This window comes from Hydractinia symbiolongicarpus, chromosome 9 (genome assembly GCF_029227915.1).
Source record: "Hydractinia symbiolongicarpus strain clone_291-10 chromosome 9, HSymV2.1, whole genome shotgun sequence".
Taxonomy (NCBI): domain Eukaryota; kingdom Metazoa; phylum Cnidaria; class Hydrozoa; order Anthoathecata; family Hydractiniidae; genus Hydractinia; species Hydractinia symbiolongicarpus.
Genome location: NC_079883.1, coordinates 14,705,475 through 14,732,748, shown reverse-complemented (window position 1 = coordinate 14,732,748; position 27,274 = coordinate 14,705,475). Strand labels below are relative to the sequence as shown.

At 32.6% G+C, this 27,274-nt stretch overlaps 2 protein-coding genes across 4 annotated transcripts; one reads left to right on the top strand and one right to left on the bottom strand.

Moving 5' to 3' along the window:
* Nucleotides 1–456: 456 nt before the first annotated feature.
* On the top strand, nucleotides 457–11,946 carry LOC130656780 (signal peptide peptidase-like 2B). Its single transcript, XM_057459700.1, has 12 exons — nucleotides 457–660; nucleotides 4,803–4,928; nucleotides 5,922–6,107; nucleotides 6,634–6,720; nucleotides 6,823–6,965; nucleotides 7,620–7,846; nucleotides 8,242–8,365; nucleotides 9,132–9,322; nucleotides 9,931–10,050; nucleotides 10,558–10,638; nucleotides 11,042–11,199; nucleotides 11,705–11,946. Exons 1-12 carry the CDS (start codon nucleotides 631–633, stop codon nucleotides 11,789–11,791), a joined length of 1,560 nt encoding a protein of 519 aa, XP_057315683.1. The 5' UTR covers nucleotides 457–630; the 3' UTR covers nucleotides 11,792–11,946.
* A 2,181-nt stretch (nucleotides 11,947–14,127) lies between these two features.
* LOC130656515 (ribosome-binding protein 1-like) lies at nucleotides 14,128–23,912 on the bottom strand. 3 transcript variants are annotated; one of them, XM_057459384.1, is made up of 22 exons: nucleotides 23,107–23,912; nucleotides 22,290–22,414; nucleotides 21,882–21,954; nucleotides 21,647–21,692; nucleotides 21,359–21,431; nucleotides 20,846–20,983; nucleotides 20,497–20,540; nucleotides 20,043–20,223; nucleotides 19,133–19,417; nucleotides 18,406–18,687; nucleotides 18,037–18,321; nucleotides 17,773–17,847; nucleotides 17,526–17,690; nucleotides 17,377–17,454; nucleotides 17,192–17,254; nucleotides 16,998–17,051; nucleotides 16,613–16,891; nucleotides 16,104–16,193; nucleotides 15,166–15,273; nucleotides 14,775–14,822; nucleotides 14,613–14,672; nucleotides 14,128–14,527 (listed from the first exon to the last, which is right to left on the bottom strand). In XM_057459384.1, exons 1-22 carry the CDS (start codon nucleotides 23,792–23,794, stop codon nucleotides 14,507–14,509), a joined length of 3,261 nt encoding a protein of 1,086 aa, XP_057315367.1. In that variant the 5' UTR covers nucleotides 23,795–23,912; the 3' UTR covers nucleotides 14,128–14,506. The 3 variants fall into 3 exon arrangements, with proteins under 3 accessions (XP_057315367.1, XP_057315369.1, XP_057315368.1); XM_057459386.1 differs by lacking the exon at nucleotides 16,104–16,193; XM_057459385.1 differs by lacking the exon at nucleotides 17,377–17,454 and having other exon boundaries at nucleotides 23,107–23,911.
* Between the last annotated feature and the right edge of the window lie 3,362 nt (nucleotides 23,913–27,274).

The window sequence follows — 27,274 nt, the reverse complement described above, 5'->3', positions numbered from 1 at the left end:
AAAGGTAGTATACTATAATACACAACACAAAAAATTGATTACAAAAATGTTGTTATTAAATTAGCTTATCATATACCTTGTCAATGTTTACAAAAGTTTGCGTGTTTTAGGTAGGTAAAGGAACAGGACTGTATATGGGGTAAATGGTAATTAATGAGATGCATAGGAACGCAAGATCGAAAAGGCACTGGAATTAAACTTTTTAATTTTTCTTCTCTTTTTTAAAAATTTTTTACCATTTTTTAGGCAGATATTTTTGGAAATATTTTTTTATTAAAATGATCCGTTGTTTTATGTATTAGCGTGTGCTTGTTCATTGTCTTCTCAACGCAAAAACGTTCGTCTGGGTTTGAAAGTCTTCAACCCTCTTCTATCCCATGCGTACGAAATTGATTTTATCCCTGGGGACAAAACCAAAAGACAGAACTCGACCGACACTACCAAGCACAAAAAGTGGTCAGCGGACTGCTGAAAACAGCTTGTTTATAAAAATATGGCTGCCAGAAATTGCAGCTTACACAGGAAAAAAAGATGAATATGTTTTCAGAAAATTCAGTTAGCTAGTAATACATATCCAGTTTTGTTCATATTCTAATACAAACTAACGTCTAGTTACTATATAAGCACAAGATGCAGACCGTTTTGCTATTTATTTCTTTAGTAAGTATTATTTTGCCAATAATTTTGTGTTTTTAAAATTTGCACAGTTTTCACTCTTCACTGTTTAAGTTGTTTTAAAATCGTTTTAATAAACAAAGTTATGCTTGTATATCCTTCTTCCATATTATAACTCCAACTGGCTTAAACCTAGCATAACTACACCGTTGGGCTATGAAGCTAAAACTGTGCCATGTCTAAAAACCAGTCTGTCATCTATATTCTATATTCTAAGGTCGTCATCAAAAATATCTTGTGTTCGAAGCCTTCCGACCGACTCACTTTTGGTAATAAAAACCCAAGTCGGTAAGTCGGAATAATACCGGGAAAAAATTTCGCGAGATATTTTACAAAAAGAAAATGTTTTTTTGCCAGAACTAATTAAGAGGGTGCCGATAAGCCGCGACTTTTCAAATAAAATTGGCGGTTGTCCCCCGAAACCGCCCGCACTTTCCCGAACTCGCCCAGAACATTCCTGAAATGCAATTCCTTGTAAACAAACCATGCGGAGGATGGTTGGGAAGAAGGCGCTTGATGAGAAAGGAGTTAATAAAGTTTATATATAAGTTATTTATAAAGTAAACTTTTTCAAAAACCATCAAAAACAGTTCTTCTAAGAACTTCGCTACGACATAGTAAGTTTATTTTAATTTTTATAGTTTTTTTGAATCATATAGTAGTAACTCAATTTTTTGTCAGACTTGCAAGCATTGGGTACATAAGAAGTGCAGTAGTATTAGTGGAAGGTTAAGAGCTGGCATACAGTTTGTATGCAAGCGTTGCAAAGGTGAGATTATAGAGAATGAAGTATGTCCAGCTTTAATGATGTACAACAGTGGCTCGTTAGAGATAGTTAAGAACTTCTGTTACTTAGGTGATATGTTGGGCAGTGAAGGGGGTGTTGGAAGAAGTGTTACTTGCAGGATAGGTTCTGCTTGGAAAAAGTTTAGAGAGTTACTTCCTTTATTGACTAGCAGAGTCCTGTCAATTGAGGTAAAAGGTAGGTTGTATGAGGCCTGTGTAAGAAGTGTTATGTTGTACGGTAGTGAGACATGGGCAGTGAAGCAGGAAGATCTTGACCGTTTAGAAAGGAATGATATGAGAATGGTTAGGTGGATGTGTAATGCCAGTGTGAGAGACAGAAAGAGTTCAGATGAGCTAAGAAGCAGGCTAAGTCTCTGTAGAATTAAAGATGTTATCCAGATAAGAAGATTGAATTGGCTGGGGCACTTGGAAAGAATGGAGGAGGATAATTGGGTAAGAAAGTGTAGAGACTTGATAGTTCCTGGGGCAAAGCCCAGAGGCAGACCGAGAAAGACTTGGCAGGAGGTTATAAGGACAGACTTGATAGAGAGGAAGTTGAGTTTAGATCTAACACAGTCTAGATCAGATTGGAAGAGGGTCATTAATATACCCCGTCCAACCCATGCTAGCATGGAAAACGGACGTTAAGCCGAGAATGATGATGATGATGATATATTAGTGTCTGTTTTTCTTTCTTTCGGGCATTGTTTGGGTCTAAGCGGGTTTTTCGGGCGAATACTTGAATTTTTTCAAAACGCTGAACTCGCCTGAAAACGCCCGCACTTTTTACGGCGTATGCGGCTTATCGGCACCCTCATAACTAATTCAGATATGCAAAATTGACGAAAACTCACGAATCCTAATTTCGGTAGAAATTAATTCCTTTAGGCCACTGCTGTGGCTACTGACAGTTTACAGGGCGGCAAAAAATGGTTTACAAACGGTGTCGAGTGGCGCTATACTGTCACCCTGGGAACGAATTTGCTTGCTCTGATCTGAAAATCCAGGGAAAAAATACGCCTGACCGCCCGACCGACTCATTTTTGCAGGGTCTTCAGGATGCGAACACAATATATTTTTGATGGTGGCCTAACTGCCTGTCTAATTAAACTGAAATTTAAATTACCTTATACAGTATTAAAGCAGTTAATCTTATGGTAATAAGGTATATAAACTTTTCAATGTAGCTATATATACATTGAAAAGTATATATACCTTTTTTGAATATTTTTAAGAATTATATAACTGAAACAATTTTTTCAAAACCTTGTTTTTTTATCAATAAACCATGAAATAAATTCCTTGATGAGGATTTGGTATAGAAAATTTCTTATTTGGTAACCGCAAACCAACATGCAGATCCCAAGGTATTGAGTCGATAGCAAAAAATAAGAGGCCTGGGACGAGCAAGAGAGTGTCATTTTGGCAAAAAAAATTTTGTTAATCAATTAACCTTTAAAATATCTATGCAATGATAAAGTTTGAATGCACACCACTTAACAGGTCTAAAATTACTGATGAAAGAAAATGATTAAATTTGTTATTACTCAAATATGACATCATAATTCATGCAGCATAATTAAATCTGAAATTCTTTAAATGTGAATATCTTGAGAACGAAAAGAGCTTTTTAAAAAATTTAAAAAGACTTTAGCTAACTTTTTAAGCTCTATAATATAAGTCCAACATCATTTTACACCTCAGGTTCCCTTCAAGTTTCAAACAATCGTAACGTAACAGTTGTAAACATTGATTTAAGTTTAGGTTTTAGGTTTAGGTTTTTTTATAACGACATCAACACTGATTCACACAGTCTGTAGTCTTAAAAACAGTAAAAACGGAAAAATTACTTTTTACAGTTTATGCAAATTCTTTTCCAGGATATACACGCTGTTTTTATAAGAATAGTGTGTTTCAGTTTCAGTCTTGATTTTCTGAACTTCTTTGAGAAATGCTATCCTCATTTTTCTCAATATGTTCTTAACATGACTATGAACTGAAAACATTTAATGCCTTAATAAAAAAAACATACTATAAGTTACTATAGCTAGTTAATGGCAATTCTGCTACATGTAACGGCCCATTGCTTGGACAAAAGAAAGTTCAGTTCATTTGACATACAATAAAAAAAGTAAACTTTTAATCAGTTTTGTGCGTCATACAAATGTTCATATTTAAAACAAACTATTAAGCTTAGACATATTTTTAGGATATTCTAAACTTCTGACCCATTTTCAGAGTATGTATTTACAAAATATGTGTTTTAAGAAAATAGTTACCGACTCAAGACACAACAACAAACTTAATATTTAAGGAAAATTTAGCTCTGAAAGTAAAGGCTAGAAACTCGTTATACACCAAAGTTCATTTCTCTACTAAATAATCTAAACAACGCACCTGTTTTTCTTTTACTTCTCAGTAGGTAGCTTGCTAGCGTTCTCCTAATAAAACTCCAATCATTTTTTTACTTCGAATACTAAACTGTGTTTCATCACAAAGAGAACGAATTGAAGATGCATACAATTGCCCGAAACATTTCCAATCAGTTCTCTTTGTGATGTTAAATCATTGTACGTTAGAAATATTTTTAACTAACACCTTCGTTCGACAACAACACAACATTGTTTTTTTTTTACATTTTAGATTCGAATTACACATTCATATTCGAATCCGATAGAATTTCTATAAAAGGAACAACCTCGATCCCAGAACACAAAAATGGAAAATATAGAAAAACAAATATAAGCTTTAATCTAACCTTATGATGAGTAAACATTGTTTGAAAAAACTTTTTCCAGGATTACTTTGAAAAACAGACAACCTTCTTCGCTGCAGTTTTTTTTTTTTCAGTTGATAAACAACTTGTTTCCGTTAGATACGTTGGCACATTAATCCGGGGGTAAAATTAAATTATTCTATCTATAACGACCAACGGGGCTTTTAAAACAAAAAAAACAACAAATAGAAACATTTAAAAATAAAAATAAAAATTTAGTGTTAATAAAATAAAAAAATGAGTTTTATTTTTTAAAGTAATAAGAAAAGAAAATTAGATGTTTAAATAGTAACCCCCTGATTTGCGTTTTTTTTAACTTGTAAATTTTAGCGTAACGCCACGTCTTAAAAAAGTGAACAATACTTTGCGTGTTGTGGACTCACATGGTTACTCACACAAGAGTAATATTATATAGATATGCAAGAATTTGATGCATGAAGGTATTATTGACACCAGAAAGTACCAAAAAAACTAAAAGTAAAGAAACCTATGCACAATTTCTAGCATATTCTTTTTCATTACATATATAGGTTTAGAAATATACATTGTTGCTTTTTGTTTTTAGTTTTCTATGGCGTGTGCATCAATGCCATTGGCTATTCTGCATATAAAAGGTCCAGCTGGCTCTGCTGACTTGTGTGCTATTTATAATCCACATTATTCCGCCATACCAATGACATTGCAAAGAACAGTAATTATTTTTAATGTTTTTTATTCTTTTCAATCAAATTTTTTGAGCACACCCTGATCAACAAATTGATTTACAGACAGGTGGACCCCTGGTTACCAAAGGAAGAGTTGACACCTAGCTATTTCTTTTTCTGCTTCAATTTTAAAAGTGCAACGCAATGGCTTATCTAATCTTGTTAAAAGTAACCCATTTTTAAAACATTTTCTGTTAAGACACTCTTGTCACAATTTTAGAGCTAGTATACTATTATCCTTTTCTGAAAACATTCAGTTTCAACAATTCTTCTTCAAACTAAAAGTAATTCTGTCAAATATATCACATAATAACAGTGTGTATTGTGGAATTTTACAACAATCTTATTACTACTGCACTGCATGAGCTTTAAATTTCGATAGCATTTTTGTTTTTCGTAAAAAAATTCAGAAACTTTTGTTAATCATACAGTTACAATATGGTGTACAGAAATATTTTAACTCTGGACATTTTTCTGTTAACAGTGTTTTATGGGGAAAAGGATGCTGTCCAAGAATCTTTCAAAACATAAAAAACCTGTTGTTAAAAAAATAGAAATGATAAAGAAACTTGTGGTTAACACAAAGTTTATTTAGAAACAGAAGCTAATGAAAAATCATAAAGTTGCTCAAATCAATTTTTTTTGTTTATTAAACACGTTAAGATCCATATTTTCAAAAAACAGAAACATTTTATACACAAAACACTGAGTAGATATGCAGCTGTTTGGATGGCTAAAAAAAGGGTTACAGCCACCTTGATGTATTGACATCTGTTAATGCATTGATGTTGTGCCATATTGTCATTAAAATTAACAATTTAGGCATCCTTATTGGCCACTTTTAAGGAAATGGACCAACACATCTCCACTTTATCTGTCACTGACAGACCGACACACTCACTTTGTGTTTCCATGGATTAAATTGACAACAATAAATTTAAATGATTCTTTATGTAAAATAATTTAATTTTTCTCTACAGCCGCTTTACAAAGTATTTCAGCCTGATCCACCGGATGGCTGTGGAGATTATGTTGCCATAAACACAACAAATTCGTCATCCTTTGTCATTGCATCAGCAAATTGTACACCGTTTAAAAAGTTTCTGCATGCATACCATGCATCTGCAAAACAAGTTATAGTAATAAGCGATACTAGTTCAGCAACAGTAAGTATTTGTTTTATTTGATAACATTTCTTGATTATCAATACCTGATTTAACTGTACCTGGACTATAAAAGACCTTGTTTATCCTAGCAAAGTTTTTAATGATTTTTTTTATTTGTATATTTCCACAGTATTAGGAACAAGCATAAAAAGCTGCTATTCAATTTTAAAGGAAAATCTTTTTGTTTCAGTTTCAATTTAAAGTCTCTAAAAACTAATTTTGTGATATATATATAACTCTTCAGAAAATTTGAGTAACAATTACTTTTTTTGGATTTTTCTAACCATTTTACAAATTGTTTTGGGTAAAAGTTTAAGCAATGATTAAATAATGGATTTTGTGAGTATCATTGAAACACGTAGTAAATTCTCCTGCTTAGTGTGCAGCAACAACAAGGAAAAAAAGTTGTTCATTTAACTCACTATCTACAGTTTTTTGCTACATTTTTTGAGTTTGTATAATTTTGTAGTTTATTCTCTTATTTTTGTACTTGAATTCTTTTTTATTTTTATTTTTTATTTTCTAGGACTTTCCTGTCGGCAGATCAGACCAACATGAACAAGTGCACATTTCTGTTGGTATGATAGCCAAGCGTTCATGGAGCGCAGTTAAGGTATTATATCAAATTTTAGAGTTAGTGCATGCTACAATCATACTAAATGTATATAGACAACCATATGTTTTTACATTATTACTGAGAATTTATTTAATTTAGAACAAATTAGGCAGTCCAATGTATGCTCAATTATATCATCCCCACGATCCTTTATTTGATCCCAACTTGATTGTCATATGGTTAATAGCTGTGTTTACAGTTGTAGTAGGCTCTTATTGGTGTGGTTTAACTCTTCAGAGAAGGTATATATTATTTATTTGTGATAGTTAATGGACTATTTGTTGTTTTTATAAATAAATCTTTAAAATCTTTAAACATGTAAAATTCTCATCATAATCAAAAGAATTACCGTTTTTCATGTGAAAATTGAGTTTTAATTTTTTTCTGTTTCACACCAATAACTTCAAGATTCTAAAGCCTTCAAATATCCAATCATTCATCGAGAATTCATTCAGATTGACATCACCAAGCTCTGCATTTAAATTGACTGCATGTCTTTTCTAGTGGATCAAAAGTTATTGATCAGAGTTTCTGTAATTTGGAACGCAGCTTTATAAAAGGTGATAAATCCAGGTAAAATAATATATAAATATCATATAATTGATACTATATAAACTTTAACAATAATGATAAAGTATTATTTATTTTTGTAATATTCTAAGATTATGATATTAAATTTATTATGTAAAACATTGGGGAGTAAAGCTAAACTTAAAATAAATGTACGCATACCATTACAATAATTTTAACTAGCATTTTAATGGGGACCTGACATTTGCTCATTTGGTGCAATTGCTTTTCTTATTCAATGCAGTTGTATCTAAATGATATAGAAAGAAAATTTTTTTTAACAAATGATTGTGGAATCACTTATTATTATCTTCTCTGTGCTTTAGCTTGGAAGAATCTGACTCTTCGAAAAAAGATGAAGATGAAGAAGGGAATGATTTTCCCATCACCACTGTCATGGTGTTCATTTTCATCTTTATGATCTGCACTGTGTTGTTGCTGTTATACTTTTTTTATAAATATCTTATCTTTGTTGTGATTGGTCTGTTTGCCATTGCAGCAACAAGTGGCACATATGAGTGCATGTCAGGACTTTTATCACTTCTTAAATGTGGTAAGTACAAGATAAGAAACAACAAAATTTGCAATTGTTTGATTTAGTCCTTCTTAACCCTTTCTTGGTTGCAATTTTTTTTAAAAAAAGAATGGAAAAATTCCCACCTTGATTCAAATGTTGGGTCAGCAGGGACACCACCCCATAAACACCCCCAGTCAGTAAAGGTTTGCATGTGTTGATTTTTAACTTAGTTCCACTTCAAGAAGTACTGTTCTGGTGACAATATTGTCATTGTTAAACCCTTCTTAATTAGTAACTTTTATATTTGTTATGGAACAAATTAAAAAATAAATTTGCTTTTAATTCCTTACCAGTAGTAATTTTTTTTATATTTTTAACCATGTTTATTTCCTCCTGAATTCTTAAATTTTGTTATTCTTGTCATGTTTTAGGACAGTGTAGAGTTCCAGAAAATAACCTGCCAATATTAAAGCATCAACCAGAAATCCGAAATATCATTTTATTCTTTTGCTGCCTTGCTTTAAGTATATACTGGATTGTGATTAGGAATACACCGTATGTATATTTCATTATTTCTTTTTTTACAATTCGCTACTTGACTTATTTCCTCAACAATGCAATATAAACTAAATTTTATGAATTGCAGCTAAATTTTATAACTTTTGCTAATGTTGGCTATTTTTTTGAAAATTTCCAAATGCACCAATTCAGGAAAGGTTATGTATGTAAAAAAGATTTTCTTTGTATCGCGAAAGTTGATGGTTTTCTTTTTCATTTTTTTTATTTATTATTATTATTGTTATACGAATCGACAAATTTGATCATGCAGCTCTTTAAAAAGTTCACAAGAGTGGTCTATTTCAGTTTCAAATTCATGCAAAAGTTAATTCTCACAAATTTTTTAACATGGGTTAAAATATACAAACAAACCCGATGATTTTTCATGGATTTTTTGTTGAAATAAAAGGGCGGCAAGAAACCTATGAGGAGGGCAATAAAATTTCTGTGGTTTGAGTTGAATTGCAAAAAATTTAGGAAAACTTAATAATGTTGTAATTGTGAAATGAAGGGTGTTTAGCTGAATAATAAAATAAAGAAACTGACAATTTCTTAAAATGAAGGAACTAATTGTTTCTTAAATGATTATAACTTATGAGAGTAGTCTGTTTTTCAGGTTTTTTGTTTTAGTCCTGATTTCACATTTTCCCACAGGGCATGAAAAAATGTTGCACGTCATAAAATCAGACTAATGAAGAATTTTTCAGACAGTTATGAAAATTTTTTAATTACCTGTTTTGTATTATGTTTTTATTTTATTTAGTTACTCCTGGATATTGCAAGACTTTCTTGGTGTATGTTTTTGTATCAGTCTACTAAAAGTCATTAGATTACCAAATTTTAAAATTAGCATGATCCTACTGCTGGCTTTACTGGTGTACGATATATTCTTCGTCTTCATCACTCCGTTCTTCTCTGCACAAGGCAAGAGTGTGATGGTGGAGGTGGCCACAGGTTGGTTTCGTGAATGTTTTTATTAATTAAATATACCAAGATTTTAACTGCTAGTTGCTTTAATCTTCATGCCAGAATTTCTCTTCCTTAAAATCCTTAAAACCCTTTAGAAAAGAAAATTTTCCTTAACTAACCTTAATTTAGCTACACTACTATTTTTTGCACGGATTATTTGATTACAAGAAAAACTTCTCCTTACTTCTCCTTATTTTTTTGACGGGTCTTGAAAATAGCGTCAGCTAAATGGTTTTTGTGATCCTAAAATTTATTCTTAACTGTTGGTGTGTTTGAGGAATAAAATGAACACTCGCTTCTGTAAAGTAATTTTTGGGATTCTAAAAAAACGGATGTTTGAAGACCAATGTAAAATTTCAAAATCATTAAAATATATTTCCGACGGGCCATTCCATCGTTGCAATCCTCTCCCAGTGTCACGTTCAAATGCTTTTTAATAAGAAATAAAATTAAAACGAGCATTTGTGCTGCTTTCCATAACCGCTGTATTTAAGTGAATTGTCACCTATTACCACTGGACATTCTGTTTGTGTTTCAGTGAAAAACTTCTGTTTGTGCTTGTCTGTAAATATCATGATTTGTAACTCTTTCAGGAAAGGGAGGCAATGAACAGCTACCAATGGTAATTAGAGTTCCAAAAGTTATAAAAACCGCTTTATCGCTGTGTGAAAGACCGTACTCTATACTAGGATTTGGTGATATTCTGTTACCTGGTAAGTAAATTACAAGTCCTGAGTTTATTTTCATTTTTAAGAAATATCTTTACTACCATTATTATTTTGATAATATTTTTTTATACAATATTTTTAGCATACTTAAACACATAGTAAAATTTGTTGATTGGTGGTTTTTGACAAATCGTAATCTTTGATCCAAAATTTTTAGGAACTTTATGGAAGTAAAAATTAGAATTAAAAATCAAAAACTTCGTTATTGTTTTTTCTACAAAAGAAGTGTGATTGTAAAATTGTTGTCAGTGTTTTGCCAAAGCTGTTTAGAAGTTTCGCTACAGATTGTGACTTCGAATTCACCAACTTCAGTATGAGTTTTATGAAAATAAGGGAAAAGACTTTAAGGGGATTTTTTTTAAAATTTACGTGAAAATTAGGGAGATACAGGGGATTTTTTGGCAAATTTTGCTAACAACCTGCCACAATATTTATTAGACCACACCTCAAAGAAGCTTATTTTTTTTATAATGTAATGTTGTTTATTTCCAGGTCTATTTGTCGCATTTTGTCACAACTTTGACGTCATCGCGAAGACGAAGCACAAAGTTTACTTCATAGCTACAAGTATCGGTGAGTAAAGAGCATCTAAAAGTTAGTTCGGTTTTTATGATTTGAATGTTTAATAGCAATGTTGAATTTAGGGATTTATTGCAGCCTTCTGAACTAAGATGCATTTTGGGAGTTTTTTTTTTTTTTTTTTTTTAATAATATGCTTTATATTAGAGATCTCTTTTTAGCTTGTATAAACAAGAATATAATTTATTATTCCTATTAAAAGCATGTTTTAACTACTCTTTAATTTAACCTTTACTACCGCAGCAAAAGAAGAATACCATTAAAAACTGTCTTGTTAAAGGGGGATGTAGACTGTTGTACCTAAATAAAGATCTAGATTTTAAAATGAATTTAGAAGTAAAGTATTTGTAAATTTTTCTTACACCGTTTTATTTATATTTGAGAGTTTTTTTTGCAGCGTATGGTCTCGGTTTATGCGCGACATTTGTAGCGTTGATGGCAATGAAAGTTGGTCAACCCGCTTTGCTGTATCTTGCACCAAGTGTTCTTTTAGCTGCAACCCTGGTCGGATGTATTAGGGGAGAATTTAAAGCGTTATGGTATGGACGAGTTATGGTAAGTTCGGTTATTCTTTTGAAATTGTATTTTAAGTTACAGTATTTCGTTACTGTAAAACCTTTCGTTATTCGGCATCTATTTTTTTATCATTATAAGCTAAGAATTGAGGAAATTTAAAGCAAAGTATTGGTATCGTGAATGGATGTCTCATTCGCCAAATGCACAAAAAATCGAAGATAAATTCGCTGCAATACACTCTGTAGTACATATCGTGCTTAGAAGGCGCATTTGTTCTATTTTTCATTCAAGTAAGCAATTTCACAGGGCGTATGACGTAAACTACTTTAGTGTACAGCAAGACATTTGAAAGAAATAGAAAGATTCCTTCAAAGTTGTCGTACCATTGGAATGCTTTTTTTCAAATATGCTGAAAAATTGTATAAGAGAGAATTCAGAGGCATCTGGATAATAGTCGAAAAGTTCTTAAAACGTTTCCACCTAACCTAAGTTGTGTTGACTTCTCTGTCTTATTCTGTCACGAAAGAAAAATTTATTTCTTTAGGAATCTAAGCATCCTGATCCCGATGTGATGCATTCAGATGATTCAATCGAAAAAGAAAAACTATTAGATCATTCAAGGACTCCGTAGATAATAAAGTTTTTTTAAAATGGACTGTAAATCTCTTTCAGAAACGAAAACTGCGTAGAAATTTTTTAAATTAATTTTTTGTACAATTTTTTAAAATTCTATAAATTTACATTTTGTCTAGTCCTGCACTTGCGAAATATATATATTTTCAGGGATATTAATTTGTTTTTCTTTGAATTTTATTCCAATTTATAGAATGTTGATTTCTCCAAATGTTTCTTAACCGTAAGTAAATCTGGAATCCGGATTTAAAAGAAAAAATCTGGATTTTTTCAGATGATGGTAATGGATAAGTTTTTGGTGAAAAGGGAATTAAACAATTATACTTGGAAGGAGGATGACCCACCCACTAAACAACCTCGCCCCAGGCCTATTATCGATAACACTGGAGTTTCTGTTAGTTCTGTGGGAAAAGGTGAAGGGGTCAAACTTCTACCAAGCGCTGGTGAAACAAATGCAACATTTGTGAAAGACTGCAAGAGTGTCTATTTTTTTCATAAAATAACGATATGATAATGTGACATTTGTGCCATTACGAAATCACGTTTGAAGAAAAGTGATTTGTCTCCCTCAGTCCCGTTTTCTTTTAACATACCCTCCTGGGTGGTCATGACTGATTAGACGTTTTTGACCAAATTTGGTAGTCGACAAACGAAAGCATGTTAAACGTCATGATGACATCACAATGTCAATTTTTTTTGTTTGCTTTGTATATGTTTCACCTAAACAAAACATTATCAGGAGTTTTTTGTGTGAAAATTATGGCAGTTTCTGGCTAGCAATAAGGAGAGATACGGACAATATTTAGCTACATTTCATTCTGATGTCATCTTACAATTTTTACTTTTTTCGGGTAGTTCGCTTAAGCCATTTGTTGACTTGGCCAAAACAGTCATCATCAATATCAAGCTTCTTAGCATGACAGCGCAGAGACTCGATATGCTTTGATTGTATCTCAGATACAATGCAAACGTAATGCTGTAAATAAGTTATCAAAGAATGATTTATGTTTTGTGTCATTGTAAGGATCTCATAAGGCATTGCTACAACCTGAGCTGATTTTCAAAGATTTTTAATCAACGTAATTAAGATGCTTTACTGTCTTTTGAAAAAGTGGTACATCGTTTGTGACGATGCGTCTGCGTGTACTAAATTTATTTATATTTCCATGCACGTTTCTTTATAAACAACACGGGTTCCGAATTCACCGAGAAATCAGACAAAAACTTTATACCGGCAACAAACGAAGCAACCGGCCAGCCTTCAGGAAGTAGAAAAAAGACCAAACGATAGAAATTACCGAAACATAAGTTTCCGAGAGTTTTTATCAATAAAAATCGCTAACTTTTGTACGACACAAAACTAAGTTTAAGTGTGAGGTAGATTTAGGTAACCTATTAAACTGGCCCCCAGGGTGTTGTGGCCCTTTATCAGCAAGGTAAAATGCCCTGGGAACGAGGTTGCGCACCAACCTAATTGAGCAAGCAAGCACTTTAAGCTTAGTCTTCCCGAGAAGATAATCAACAAGGAACAAGTAAGCAAGTCAAAATTTCGTGTTGCTTATAAAAAAAAGCGTATATCTTTGTTTTTTTCAGACTTTTTTTTGTATCGATAAATCGTTGCTGCAAACATCTCATCTACGCTATTCCTCAGGTGCAACGTTTATACATTGATTGCCAAGAATAAGTAATACCGGGCGAATTTTAGAAAGTGTATCATCTACATCAATTTTCAAGTTGTTGAAAACATGGAAATTTGAAAACTCATAGCAACTGCAAGATAAAAAAGGTAAAAAAAGAGCGCGGTATAATTCCGCAACTTGAAACTTCCAATCTACTGATGAGTGGAGATCTGTAAAGCCGTGATTTAAATAGCTTGGTTTCTCTTATAAAGGTACATAATTTGCTCTTTTTTAACAAAAGTTCGAAATATTTAAAAAATTTCGCCGACAAGCTTTCGTAATTCAACGCAAAATTGAGTACTGCTGGATACGTAATTTAATTCCCTTTTATAGCGGGCTCAATTTGATATCTCAAATTTCGGTGACCACGAGCTATGGTTAATAGATGGTTTGTCGGTATTTTGGTCTTACCGTGACGCGAATTGACGTACTTCGGAGTTAAACCTTCGTTAAATATAAAATTTCAACAGCATTCGAAAAAAGCCCTTTCAATGTTGCCTTTCAACGGTAAGACAGGTTAAAATATTCCTTCTGCGTTTCGTGCTACTAAAAAAATTTAAATTGATGTTGTTGTCAAACAAGCAATAAATAGCGCTGTGCACAGGTTGAATAAAAAAAAAGACATAATTGAACGCTGCAAATAAAACAACTTCGATTGAAAAAATGTTTTTCCCTCCTTTCATGAAATACAAGAAAAAATAACGATGTGAAATGTTTATTAAAAAAAGTGAACACTTCACGCTCTTCAAAAATTAAAATATTTGCATTGGGCGAAGAAGAAGTCATTGGAAAGTAACTGGTGATATCGAAAGAAAAGTCAAAATTTGGGTAGAAAAGAACATCCAAACAATAGCATGGCAATAAAACGACAAGGAGAAAAAAATACGTAAAAAATGAAACTCAAGAATAAACGAACACTATCTATACTTCAGCTTGCTAATTCCATATGTAACAATTTATAAGGTATATAAAATTCAATAATGGCAGAAAATTCCACGAATCTTCCAATTCCAATGTTTTTGGAGAATGATAAATTATACAGTCGTTCCAGCAGCCTAAAGAAGAAAGAAAAGTTGAGCTACTGCAACTTTTTACTGTAAAAAGGCGCATACAAAAATAAGCTTTAAAAAAAAATCCTACCTGTTGCATAGCATCGCTGATTTGACTTTCTATACGCGTATTTTGTTGACTTTCTAATTCCTGTATAAAGAAAACACAAATATTACACACAATTATATTACTAGAAAAAAAGCTTAGTTTCGTTCAGTTGAGATGTTGTGGCGAAGAACGAAGAAGACTCACCTGTACTCTTGCTTCGGCTGCTTTAAGTTTTGATTCTAAGTTGAGAAGCTAGTGGAAAAACCAAGATATATATCAACCAAGTTGCACAGAAATCTCTAAAACTAAATTTTAACCTTAGACGCAAAACGACGTATGTCAAAGAAGGGAAGAAATACTGACATGCGGTCTATTGATCGAAACTCCTAACCACACAATTTTGAGATATCAAAATATAAGCCTACATTAAAGAGGAATAATTTTATTTTCCAGCACTGCCATGTTCAGTGAACGTTAAAGCATCAGGTGGCGACAAATCGCGTTCAACAAAGAGAGGAATTCTAGAAAACCTTTGGCGTGAAACGCAAAGCAAAATCTTATTTTGCATGAAACAACACATAATGAAGTATATTACCTTATCTTTGTCTGACTGCTCCTCTTGAAATGATTTCTCGAGATCGTTCAGTTTTAAACTTAAATTCTGTTTCTCACTGATTAACTCGTCTACTTGTTTGTGTAGCTCCTACAAACAAAGAAGTTGAAAGTGTAAACCTTCGAGTGTGAAACTCAACCTGGTAGCATACATAAAAATAATGAAAAAAAAATTGGTTGTGTAGCCTTCTGACATATCTCTGACTTCAATATATTCTAGAATGGGTTGCGACAGAAGAAATGTAATTAAAAATCATATACATTTACGATACAGAATTGTCTAGGATCAGCATTTCTTGCGATTAAGTACACATGAAAAAAAAGTAAACGAGAGAACTAAAGTTTTATTAACAACAAGTAGCCTAAGGGAATTATTTCTCACGAATTTCGCAAGTTAACTTTCCGCGAAAATTTTAGGAAAACTCGCTATTCGCTAAATACGCGAAAATTAATTCTTGTGAAAGTTGGGTTATTTTTATTAAAAACGAGTAACACTTTTTCTTCTTCTGATCTACCTTCTAGTACATATCCTCCAAAAAAGTTTTGAAAATGGCATGCATTTTGAATAGAAAAATTCCTGGCAAAAATAATTCCCTTAAGATAGGTATTGGAAATAAATATAAAAATAAATTATTGGAACGCCATAAAAACTTTGGGATATGTGGCAGATCTGTATGAGTTTTAACCTATGATGCATGCAAGAATGATTTTATTAAAAAATGGGTGTACATGTATCTCTGTATGTATATATACGTCTTAAAGTAGCACTTTTATATGTCTCAAGCTAGCACCTGTATATGCGTCTTAAAGTATCAAATGTATGTTTATATCCGTCTTAATGTAGCAGTAACAAACGTTGTGTCTGTTCTTAGAACGTCGTTCAAATTCCCACACAACTAGCCTACCATTTTGAGTTATTACCTCGGAATCTGGTGTTTCTATGTCAACAATAACACGGTCACGTTCTTCTCGTAGGTCTTCTTTTAACTCTTCTATTTCTAAGTACAATTTCTATTACCAAAAAATAAATAAAACTTATTATTGTGATAAACTCAAGTTAACAGGTAGTTTAATTACCTGCATAGCTGTGAGAAATTTTGTAGAAAATATGTTTGGGTCACAGTCTCTTATTGTCAGTACAAAACATCAAAATAAGAACTTCTCACGAGTTATAAGATAACATGTTGGAATTATGTTTTACAATATTTACGCTTCCTTAATTTACTGATGCATTGCAATGCCCAATAAACGAAAAAAATTCAGCAACTGCGCATTAAAAGCACTTGCTTTTTGTATCTACTGTTCGAGTGTACAACGTAAGATGGCGTTCTAAACGTCCAGTAACTTTCAGTCAGTTGTTTATTCGTGTTAGTATGCGAATGAACGTGCATGATGAGGGAACAGTAACCTTTAAGACAAACAAAACATACCCCTATCAGTTTATCCTTTTCTTTATCGCTCTTGCCGCTTGATTTAGATGTGTTTTCTGCAGCGGTCAATTGGTCTTTTAGCTTTTTAATTTCCTTCTGATGCGTCTCAGTATTCGTCTTAGCATCTTGCGTAGCTTTTTTCAAATTCGTTTCTAACGACGTTTTAGTGTCTTTCATAGCTTTATATTCACGAATGAGCAAATCTCGTTCGGAAATAGTTTTCTTTAGTTTGGCATTAAGATCTGTCACTTCGTTTGAGGACTCCGCACTCTTTTCCGCCTGTTGAATCAAGAAGAAGGAATACAGTTGTATAACCATTAAAAACCTTACCTTCTATCTACCAAGCCAGCTTCTGTACATAACTAGTATAGAGTTACAAAAATACCTCTTTCTTAGCTGCCTCTAAGTCTTTTTGGGCGGATTTTAGCTGCTGCTCAAGCTGTGAAAACAAAATCAAAAATTTTGTAACTATATAACTAGAATCATGAGCATCACCAAATGTCAGTGATCACAAACCGCAAAACAAAACTTTCAGTGCAACCAGCTTTGTAAGACAATTACAAGTTGTTGGTCACCTACATTTAATTTGTCAGTCTTCAACTTTGCATTTTCACTTTGCGATTCTTTTAAAGTTTCTTCCATCTATAAAGAAATAACAGTAAGAGTTAGCACCTCAAAGGGAAGGGCACCCAGTCAGTTTAGAAATTCGACTGTGTTAAGGCGCGATGTGTTAGTTGTGCCTGTTAGTAGTGTTAATGTGTTACCTTTGGGTGAATGATTTTGGTGAGAGTGTATTTAAACCCATGTTTTTTCTTTTTACTAGGTGTGGAGGCAATATCTTCCTGAAACGTTGCATAAGGCGTGTGAGGTCGATAGTAATGGTAAACAAAATAAATAAGTAAATAAGTTGTACCTGTGATGCTTCTTCCTTCTGGAAGCCATGCTCTTTCAACACTTCCTCTAGATCTGCTACTTTCTTGTTTGCATCTTCGAGCTCACCATCCTTATCTTCCACTTTTTTCTGCCATTTGGCTACTTCGGCATCGACACCAGCTTGCAGGCGACTTAACATAGATTCCTAACAAGTCAACATAAGTGAGACTGTACAGAAGCAATAAATCGTACACAAGAGAATTTAACCTGCGTTTTAGCACACATACCGTATCAGCTAGTACACTTTTCAGGTGGGCACTTTCTGCTTGGATTTTAGATAAATCTTCAGATGATTGTTCAACCTATGAACATACAAAAAAAAGTGAAATTTAAACTTATAATCACAACGATATTTGTCATTAGTGTGTGTCCTTTTAAAAATTCTTTAATCTATGGGTAACAAAAACTTAATTTGAATCTTTATCCATTGTCTTTAAAATCCTGGTGAGCTGTGTTCTGTGTAACATATATAACAAACACACTGTACGTACCACAGTTTTGCTTTTTAATTCTTCTATTTCTTTTTTGAGTGCCTCATTTTCTGCTTTTGTATCGTCTAATTCTTTGTTTGGTTTGTCTGCCTGAGCTTTTAGATTTTGCTCATAGTTTACAAACAAAGCGTCAAGGTCACCATCATGTGAAGGAATTTTTACGTCAGGATGTAGTTGTTTTAGACCTTTCATTAAACTCTTCTCAAGTTCTTTTTGCTTTTTTTTGCTTTCCTCTTCTGATTTTCCAAGAGCATCAACTGCTTTCCAATTCTTTTCTCGCAACTCCTAACAAAAAAACAAAATAATATCGAGTTAAAATACAAGGAACAATAAAGTTGCCTAACACAAAGTCAAATATTGATAACTCACATTATTTTTTGCTTTTAACGTATCCACAGATTCTTGTAATGCCTTTTGTGAGTCAGCATTTTGTTTCAGTTGAACTTCTAACTCCTTTACTTTGTCACTTTCACTTCCTTGCGTGCTATCTTTAGCGCTTTTTAAACTATCATTTGCTGCTTCTAGTTCCATAACTTTTTGAGTAAGTTCTGAAATACGTTTATCCTTCTCATTTGATTGGTCAGCAGATGATAGTAGATTTTCCTTTTCAACGAGTTTCTTCTGTGATTCAGTTAAATCCACTTGATATTTCTACATCAGTAAAAAAACAGCTAAATCATCACTGCTAACCAACCTAAAACTAGCTGGTGGAAAAATCAACAGATTTGTCAGTCATCAGATTTTCTCCAGTCCTATATATATCCTGCATTGGTACTTTGCACAATTTTTCTGCCTGTTAGCATGAAGTAGTGGAATTACTTAAACAGGAATGAACACACAGACAAAATATGGTTATTACTAAAGAGATAATCAAACAGAAAATAAAGACCTCCTATGGAGATCTAGAATGGGTTCTTTAATAAGGCTAAATCTTAAAACAGTCTGACATTAAAATAATTGCCTAAAGCAGAGTAAATTTATTTTGACAAAACGTCATTTATGAACCAACTAAATTGGGCTAACATATACCAAAAATAAAGGGCAAGGAATACCTTAGATGTTACTATACACAAATAAACTCTTTAATAAATTTTACCTTAACTTGGTCATCTTTAGTTTGTAATTGTGCTTCTGCAGCTTTAAGATCAGATTCCAGCTTAGACAATTTAGCTCCTGCTTGAGACAGTTGATTATTCAACTCAGATACTTGATTCGAGTTGGGAGATTTTTGTACCAGTGTTTCATATTCTTTTTTAGATTTGTCACTTTCTCTTTTCGCGATTTGCAACTCCTTGTTTAGATTGCAATTAATGGCCTCTACTTGCAGAAGTTTGTCGTTAACTTCATTCAATCTTTGATTTAGCGCACCTTCTGTATCAGCCTAAAAAATAAAATTATTAATTATATACATAGCACAGAGGGAATATTAAACAAACTTAAAAAAAACAATAAAAGTTATGGCTGTAATTGTAATGCTATATATAATGCTATTGTTAAGATGTCTGGTTCAAACAGAAAAAAAGATTTTTACCTTTTTAAAAATCACTGAATTAAAAAAAATAGCAAATCCAGAAAGCATTGACATTATTTTTTGTAACTGATTTTTGTGAGAATGCCCAAAAATCAATATTTATGTTGTAACATGCAGAACAAATTTTACCCATAAAATTTCCGAATTTTGAGGTTAATTTAGAAGAAACAGAATTCTCACCACTTCAGAACTTTAGAATCTTTGAAAATTATTATTAATATTATCAGGTGTTTCTGATTATGAAAACAAAATTACATTAATATGCAGTGATGCTTTAATTTTTATTTAATCACTTATGTGCTGATAATCCAAAAGTAAAAAAGCATATACTGATGTTTACTACAGAGTATTTTAAAATAATAAAAAGAACCTTCAAATCATGCGTAAATTTGTAAAGTATGTGAGTAGCAACACAGACACGTTTTTAGTTAATGCTTAACACAGCACATTCTTCCTAAGAAATTCCAACAATTACCTTTGCTCTTTGAGAATTATTTATTTCATTTTCATAATAGGATACTTTGTCTTGCATTGAGATGTGTTGTTGTTCTAGTTGTTTGTATTTTATATGTGAATTTTCCATGTCTTGTCGTAGTTGTTTATTCCCTTGTTGCAGTTGGCCCAACTCATTCATGAGTGATTTTTTATCTTCAGATCTTAACATAGAAAATAACAGAAATGTAATACTGAACAAATAAAAAAAGGACGTAAAATTCTTGAAAACAAACTAGGCATTTTTGAAAGTTTAAGATTTTTTTTGTACAAATTTTCAACACACAATTAAACATTGAAAGTGAAAATATACTAGCTGTGAAATTCCATGGACAATTTGTTTTATAAAAAAAGGTTATGACTGACTTAAAAATTAACATGAATCAAGTTTGAATTGCAAAAATAAAAAGAGTCAAACGAACTTAATACAAACTCACAATTGCTGTGCTCTCATGGATGCATTTTTAAGGTGATTGTTTTCCTGCATGGAAGAAGAGAATCAACAACTATTACTACTGACACTGCTTAAGTATTTTAAGGTTTTGAGTCATGTTAGGGCCCAATTGAGCCTACACCAGTTCTTCTCAGTGTTACTTATCCTTTTCATTGTTAAAATCTTACATTTGATGTTCACCTTTTAACACATGACATGAAAATTAATGAAATCAGAGTCAAAGTAATATTAATAACATTAAGAAGATTTTTGTATAGCAACAAAAGAATTTAGTAAAGAAATCACACTCAATAAAATTATTAAAATAAGCGCAATACGAAAAAATTACATACGTCTTTCAAGCGTTGCAATTCCATATGTGATACACCATCAATAAGTTCCTGCATGCGTTGAATCTGAGCTTGTGCACTTTGCATTTCAGAAACATGTTTCTCTTCCATATGTTTGCGCAGTGCTTCATTTTCTTTTGTCTAAGGAAAGTTCTCCGGTTTTATAAAAGTTAGAGAGTATTTTTAGCCCTTGATTTTCGCGGGTAGCCCTCAATTTTTTTTTAATAACACAGTAATAGTAACACAGTAATGATAACACAGTATTCTTCCATTTAAATCGTGTTTGTCAGTAGTGAACTTAACACGCACCATTTTTTTTTAAAAAAAAACATAATCCAGCTGGAAATGTTAAATGTAAATATGATATAGAGATACTTGTAGAATGTATAATTATTTACTGTTAACTATAATAACAGGTGTATACAAACAGTTCTTTCTGTGTTTCAGTATCAAATATGCAACCTAAAATGTTTCTACTTTGGATTGTTTCATTTGACAGACAATTTTAATGCTTACTTGTTGGTTTATTCTGCCTGCAGCCTGGGCTTCAATACTTTGACGTTGAGATCTTTCACGTGCTAATTCATTCCTGAGTAAAAAAAGAAATTAAAAAAATTAAAGGATGCCAAAGTAGGAAATATACAGTAGTTGTCGAAATCTTTAAGGAGTTTGTTTATTCAAGGATACTTAGGATTTTAAGATTTGATGCATGTTTGTTAAAGATTGCATTTTTCAGCTGGTAGCAAGATTATTTAGCAAAATTAAAAGTCATTTAAGTGTTTTGTAAACATATACCCAACTGACCTTAATTCCTTGTTCTTGTGTGCAGCACTTTGTGCAGTTTTACGTTCTAAATACAAATTCAAAAATGCAACAAACTAGGAAGGTAATGCAAAAAGGTTGTCAAAAGATCAAAACTCAGATGTATTTAGCTAAGAATTCCTTCTACTTGCACAGTATTTTCATTTGTTTGTTTTGTAAGAAAATTGTAAGGAAATTGATTGATCAGGCACACACCAACAATGTACATAAAACTGACCTTCAGTAACCTGTATATCTAACTCCGAGATTCGTTTGTTAAGAACTTCAATTGGATCACCTTTTTGATTAGGCTAATAAAAAAGAATTACATTTAATATTATTACTATTATTTAACCTGGATAGTCTCTTTAGTTGCTAAAGGTACTGTTATCAATGAGGGTCTTACAAAGGTCCTAGTGTATTTAAATCTCCCATTTGAGCTAGAAAGGTGAGCAAGCACAACAGCTGCTCAACAAGACAACCACCACAAGACAACCACCTAAAGTATCAATCCTAGTCTCATGCTAAACATTAAGCAGAAAGAATTGATTCACACTTTTTTGTAGTCTCTGGCATGATTCTATGCATTATAAATTTCAATTAGCATCAGAGGGAATTTAACAATTTCTTCCATACTCTTCCTTACCTTTTTCCATTGTTCTGATTCGTTCTGCTTCGCTAGTAAACTATCAATGACTTGTTGGACCTCTCCTGAATTCAAGTGTGCACCTTGTATATCTTTTATTAACTTCTCAGCACTCAAACCAGAAGCTAAACATAAAAATATGTAAAAATCAGAGAGCAAATCATGGATTTTTTTTACATATGCAATTAAAAATTTAATTAGCGTATAAAAATATCCTTAATTATCACCAAGGGAAGTAAAATATTTCGTTTCTAGGAGGGATTTTTCATTCATTCAGTATGATGCTAAAGCTTCAAAGAACTTAAGTTTTGGTATGGTTTTCTGCACATTTTGATGTTTAGGTTTAGACAATTAAAGTGTGCATAGGAATCTGTCCTTTATTCAACAAAAAATTAAACAAAGACCGTAAATGTACAATCTTTGTTTAATAACTTTTTTCATTTAGCAATATGGCATGGGTGTAACATTAAACTCAAAGTATTTAGTATAAAACCTGTTATTAATCTACCTATTTCACAGGTACCACTTGTATTATTTTACTTAAAAAAATCTTAAGCCTGTAATGGTTCTTCATTAGCAAACCTGTTTTTGTCTTTGTAATAATACCATTATATACAAAATAAATCTGACATGAAGAACCAAAGGTGTTGGGTTATCAGCAAAATTTAGGAAGCCCAAGACGAGCAAAAGAATGCCATTCTTCCAAAATATTCTATGTTAATCAATTCACCTTTATAATAACTATGCATTGATAAATTTGAATGTACATCTCTTAACAGGTTTAAAATTACTGATGACTAGCTAGCTATATACCAACCTTCTTTATTTTTTTTAACATCAGAATGTTTTGCCTGTTTGGCCTTTCCTGCCTTGTTCTTCTTTTGAGTCGTAGATTCTGTAGCAAGTTCTTGAAGGACACTTGGATTTGGAGAATTAACAGAAATCTCCTCGCTCGTAGTAATTATTTCTTCACGATCAGGTCCAGATTTGCCACTTTCAACAACCACTTGTTCACTTTGAATTACAACATCCTCTTCAACAATTTTTTTTGGTTCCTTAACTTTTTTTTGTTTCTTTTGCTTTTCAGTTTTGAGTTTCTGGGGCTCCTTAACAGCTTCAGCCACAGCTTCTTCTTTCTGATCTGTCTTGGTCTTTTTCTGTTGAACTGTTGGTTCAACTGCAATTGGTTTCGGTGGTGCAACAGCCACTGATTCTGAGCTAGGCTCATCATCATCAACCCCAGAGTCAACTTCACCATCCTCGTTGTCTTTCTTACTAGCCTTTTTGTTTTTCAGCTTCGTCCATTTCTTATTACTTTTGCCACCTTTGTTGCTGCTTTGAAGTGAGTTCAACAAGGCTTCTTGTTTTTTCTTTTGAGCAGCAACGACATCTTCAAATGTTTCTTCTTTACTTGCAAACAAAACTAACCCCAATAAAGATGCCACAGCCAAAGTAATAACCCCAATGATGGCATACAAGCCAGTTGCCCCAATGGTTTCTAACATATTATATTCAGTTAATGAAGTCAGGTGTCTGATAAAATGTTTCTTGTACCAGACGTCTTTCTCCAATCAAGTATGTGGCACAGTCAAAACTGAAAGACCTTTTGATCACAAATCGGTCCGACAAGTTTGGGTTGTTGTTGTTGTTTTTAACAACCTCGCCCACATCCCCTACGACTTTCTATTATATAGCCGTACAGTCCAGAGTAATAAATCTGGGGCTCAGGTTGGCAGCTAATTCACGTGGCACAAAGCAGAGCAGCAAAAGCCAATCGCACAGGCCGACGCTTTTTATCGACGTCTCAATATCGGAATTAACCTGGATTTTTATGTTTATTGTCTAGCAATGATGTATTTAGAATACTTTTTGTGTTTTTTTTGTATTATAGTCCAGTCTACAGTCTAGGAAAGACTGTAGATTGGACTATAATGCAAACTTTTGAAAAGATTGGACATAAAAATTCATTCGCATTAAAGAAAATCCACCGTAAAATTATTGGCCAGTATATCCTCTATGGTCACTAAAATTACATATTTTTTTGTGTTTAATTGAAATCATACTCGATTTTACTTTTGCTTAACAAATATAAAGGCAAACGATTTTTTTATCTTCTTTATTTCGTCATTAGTTCTAGAGCCGACTATTCCCAGTCCTCTACAAAATCAAAATAAAGATGGTAGCCTGTTTTCGCAAGTTTTTACAAACAAAAAGTGCAAGAGAGCGTTTTCTTCTTTAGCTATTATGTTTATATAATGTTTAGCTACATTGACTTTGGAGCAAGTCTTTTACTAGTTCGTGTATTTGTATTTTTCCTAGTTAAGGACACTGTTGTCCTTTTCCAATTTTCCTGGATCTTTGTGAAACATTTACAATGAAAGATTTTTGTAGATTTATCTTTCTAACTAACCTTGCAATACATAGATGCGAGTTAAAGCTTACCTACTGTGACAAAAATGTCTAAGCGTGCGGTTTCTCTTAAATGCATGTGACTCACAAAGGTTGTGAAAGATTTGACAGGTGAACCCTCCGCATCCAAGATCAGCTTTTTTTAATATTCATTGAAAAATTATTGATAACGAATGATTACCTAAGCAAACAGTGTTTATTAACGTGAATCCTCCAGGTAAAAATATTTGATGTTTTCATATTACTAGACAGCGGAAAACAGTTACCCATGCAATCAAGAAACTTTTTTGCATGTTTTTGATGCCATATATTTTTTTTCTAGTATACCTAGGCCATATTCCTTCTTTCAGGTTCCAGCTAGGTTATCACAGCTACAGTTTTTTGTCCATTTGTAATGGGCCATTTCGTAAGATTTTAGGTAGGCATGTGATTAATGCACACCTCATTTTTCCCTTACCTTCTATAAGTCTTGCAAGCTCACTGGTAAGGCTATCATCAAAAATATGTTGTGTTCGCGTCCTGAAGACCCTGCGAAAATGAGTTGGTCGGTCGGTCGGACATAACTTTCCCGGGATTTTTGATCCCAGGGCCAAGACAGTATAGTGCTACTCGACATCATTGTCGCCGCCCTGTAAACTGTCAGTAGCCAAAGGAGTGCCCTAAAGGAATTAATTTTTACGGAAATTAATTTTCGTATGTTTTTGTCAATTTTGCATAAATTATCATTGTCCGTTAAATACAAAAAGAGCCTTTCTTATTTGATTTGTTTCCCTTGGTAAAAAATTGCCTACTTGAAATGTCATTTGCCTGCTTAACGTCGGCGAGCTTGTGTGTCATGGTTGGTAATTTATATATTGTTTTGCAGTTACGCACTTCCGTAAGGAACCGTCTCAAAATATTCATACATAATTTGTATGAAAAACTTTGGATCAATTTATTAAATCTTTTGCATTTACCATTTTATTTTTTATACAATCTTTTTCGCATCATCAAAATTGCAAAGTTTTTATAAAATTTGTATAAGTTCAAATAAAGTCTGTATGTAAATCGTTATACAAAGTTCATTTTTATATTAATTGCACTATTATCGCATTTCTTTATTTAAAAATAATAACAAAGTTCGTTTCGCTACATCAAAACAGGATCATGCTTAGTTTAACAGCATATTTTGTATAAAAGCATCAAAATAATTATGTATAATTATGTCAGAACTTTTAAAGTTAATTTCATCTTTAGAATTAATGTATATATAGCAGACCATTTTCGTGAGAGGCGTGTCAGCGCACGCCCCCACACATGCCCACGCCTTAACAAGCGCAGGTTTGTTTAGGCGTGCGATTAATCGCATATATGCAAATTTTGTTTTCTTTATGTCTGTGATAGCTTTCTGAAATTACGACAAAAGCGAAATATGAAGTCAGAGAATGATTTAAGAAAGCTTTACAACCCTTATTTAAATCTTTTTCATGTACGTATAAAACTGCGTAGTCAAAATGCATAAAAAGAAACGAAATGATGAATTATTACAGATCATCTGTAACAACGATATAAGGAAGATTATTTCTCATGTTTTTACAATTTTATTATCCATCTTCATCTTTCCAATCATAGTGTGCATAATAAAATGAGTGGCAGTAATGGGGAGGACAAAGTTTCATGTGCCTTATAAATTGTATTTTTAATTTTTTAAAACATTTTTTGTGACCACCTGGGTAGAGTAGAGTTAAAAGTAGCGAATATAAAAAAGAAAAAAAAGAATGAATAACATTCAAACTAAATTGTTACATTTGGTAATGTTTTTTTAACAGCATTTATCAATTTAGTCCTGGGCACTAGCTTGTGAAATACATGTCAATAACACCTAAAAATCATACCTGCCATGTTGCTCTATTACCAGAAGCAAATCATTTCAAAATGCTCAATGTAATTGCGAATATATAAATAGATTAGAATAACATTCAACACAAAAGAAAAATTTATCTTCAGAATCTTGTTTTGAGAGAGTAAGGAAATCGTTATTGAGAGAAAAAATAAGGACATAATTAAAGTAAGGTCTTCGGTTCTTTCAAAAAACTACTGCACTTCTTATGTACCCAATGCTTGCAAGTCTGACAAAAAATTGAGTTACTACCAACCCCTTTCCTGCAAACTCCACAAGGCCACTTTTCAACTACAAGGTCACACTTGGCTGCAATGCTACTTATCATGACTTCAGACTTTGCTGTGTTTACCTTCAGCTCTTTCTCTTCTAGTCCTTTCTTCCACTTCTCAAACTTTTCAACTAATTCTTCCATCGACTCTGCTATGAGAACCAAATCATCTGCATACAATAACTCCCATGGACAACCTGTTCTGAACTCCATCGACAGCGCTTCTAAGACTAGAATAAACAACAAAGGACTAAGTACAGAACCCTGATGTACACCAACATTTACACTAAATTCATCACTAAGTGAATCGTTAATCCTGACACGACTTCTAGCATTGCTGTACATAGACTGAACCATCGTAACTAGCCACTCATCCACACCTAATTTTCTCATAGCCCACCAAATAACTTTACGTGGCTCTCTATC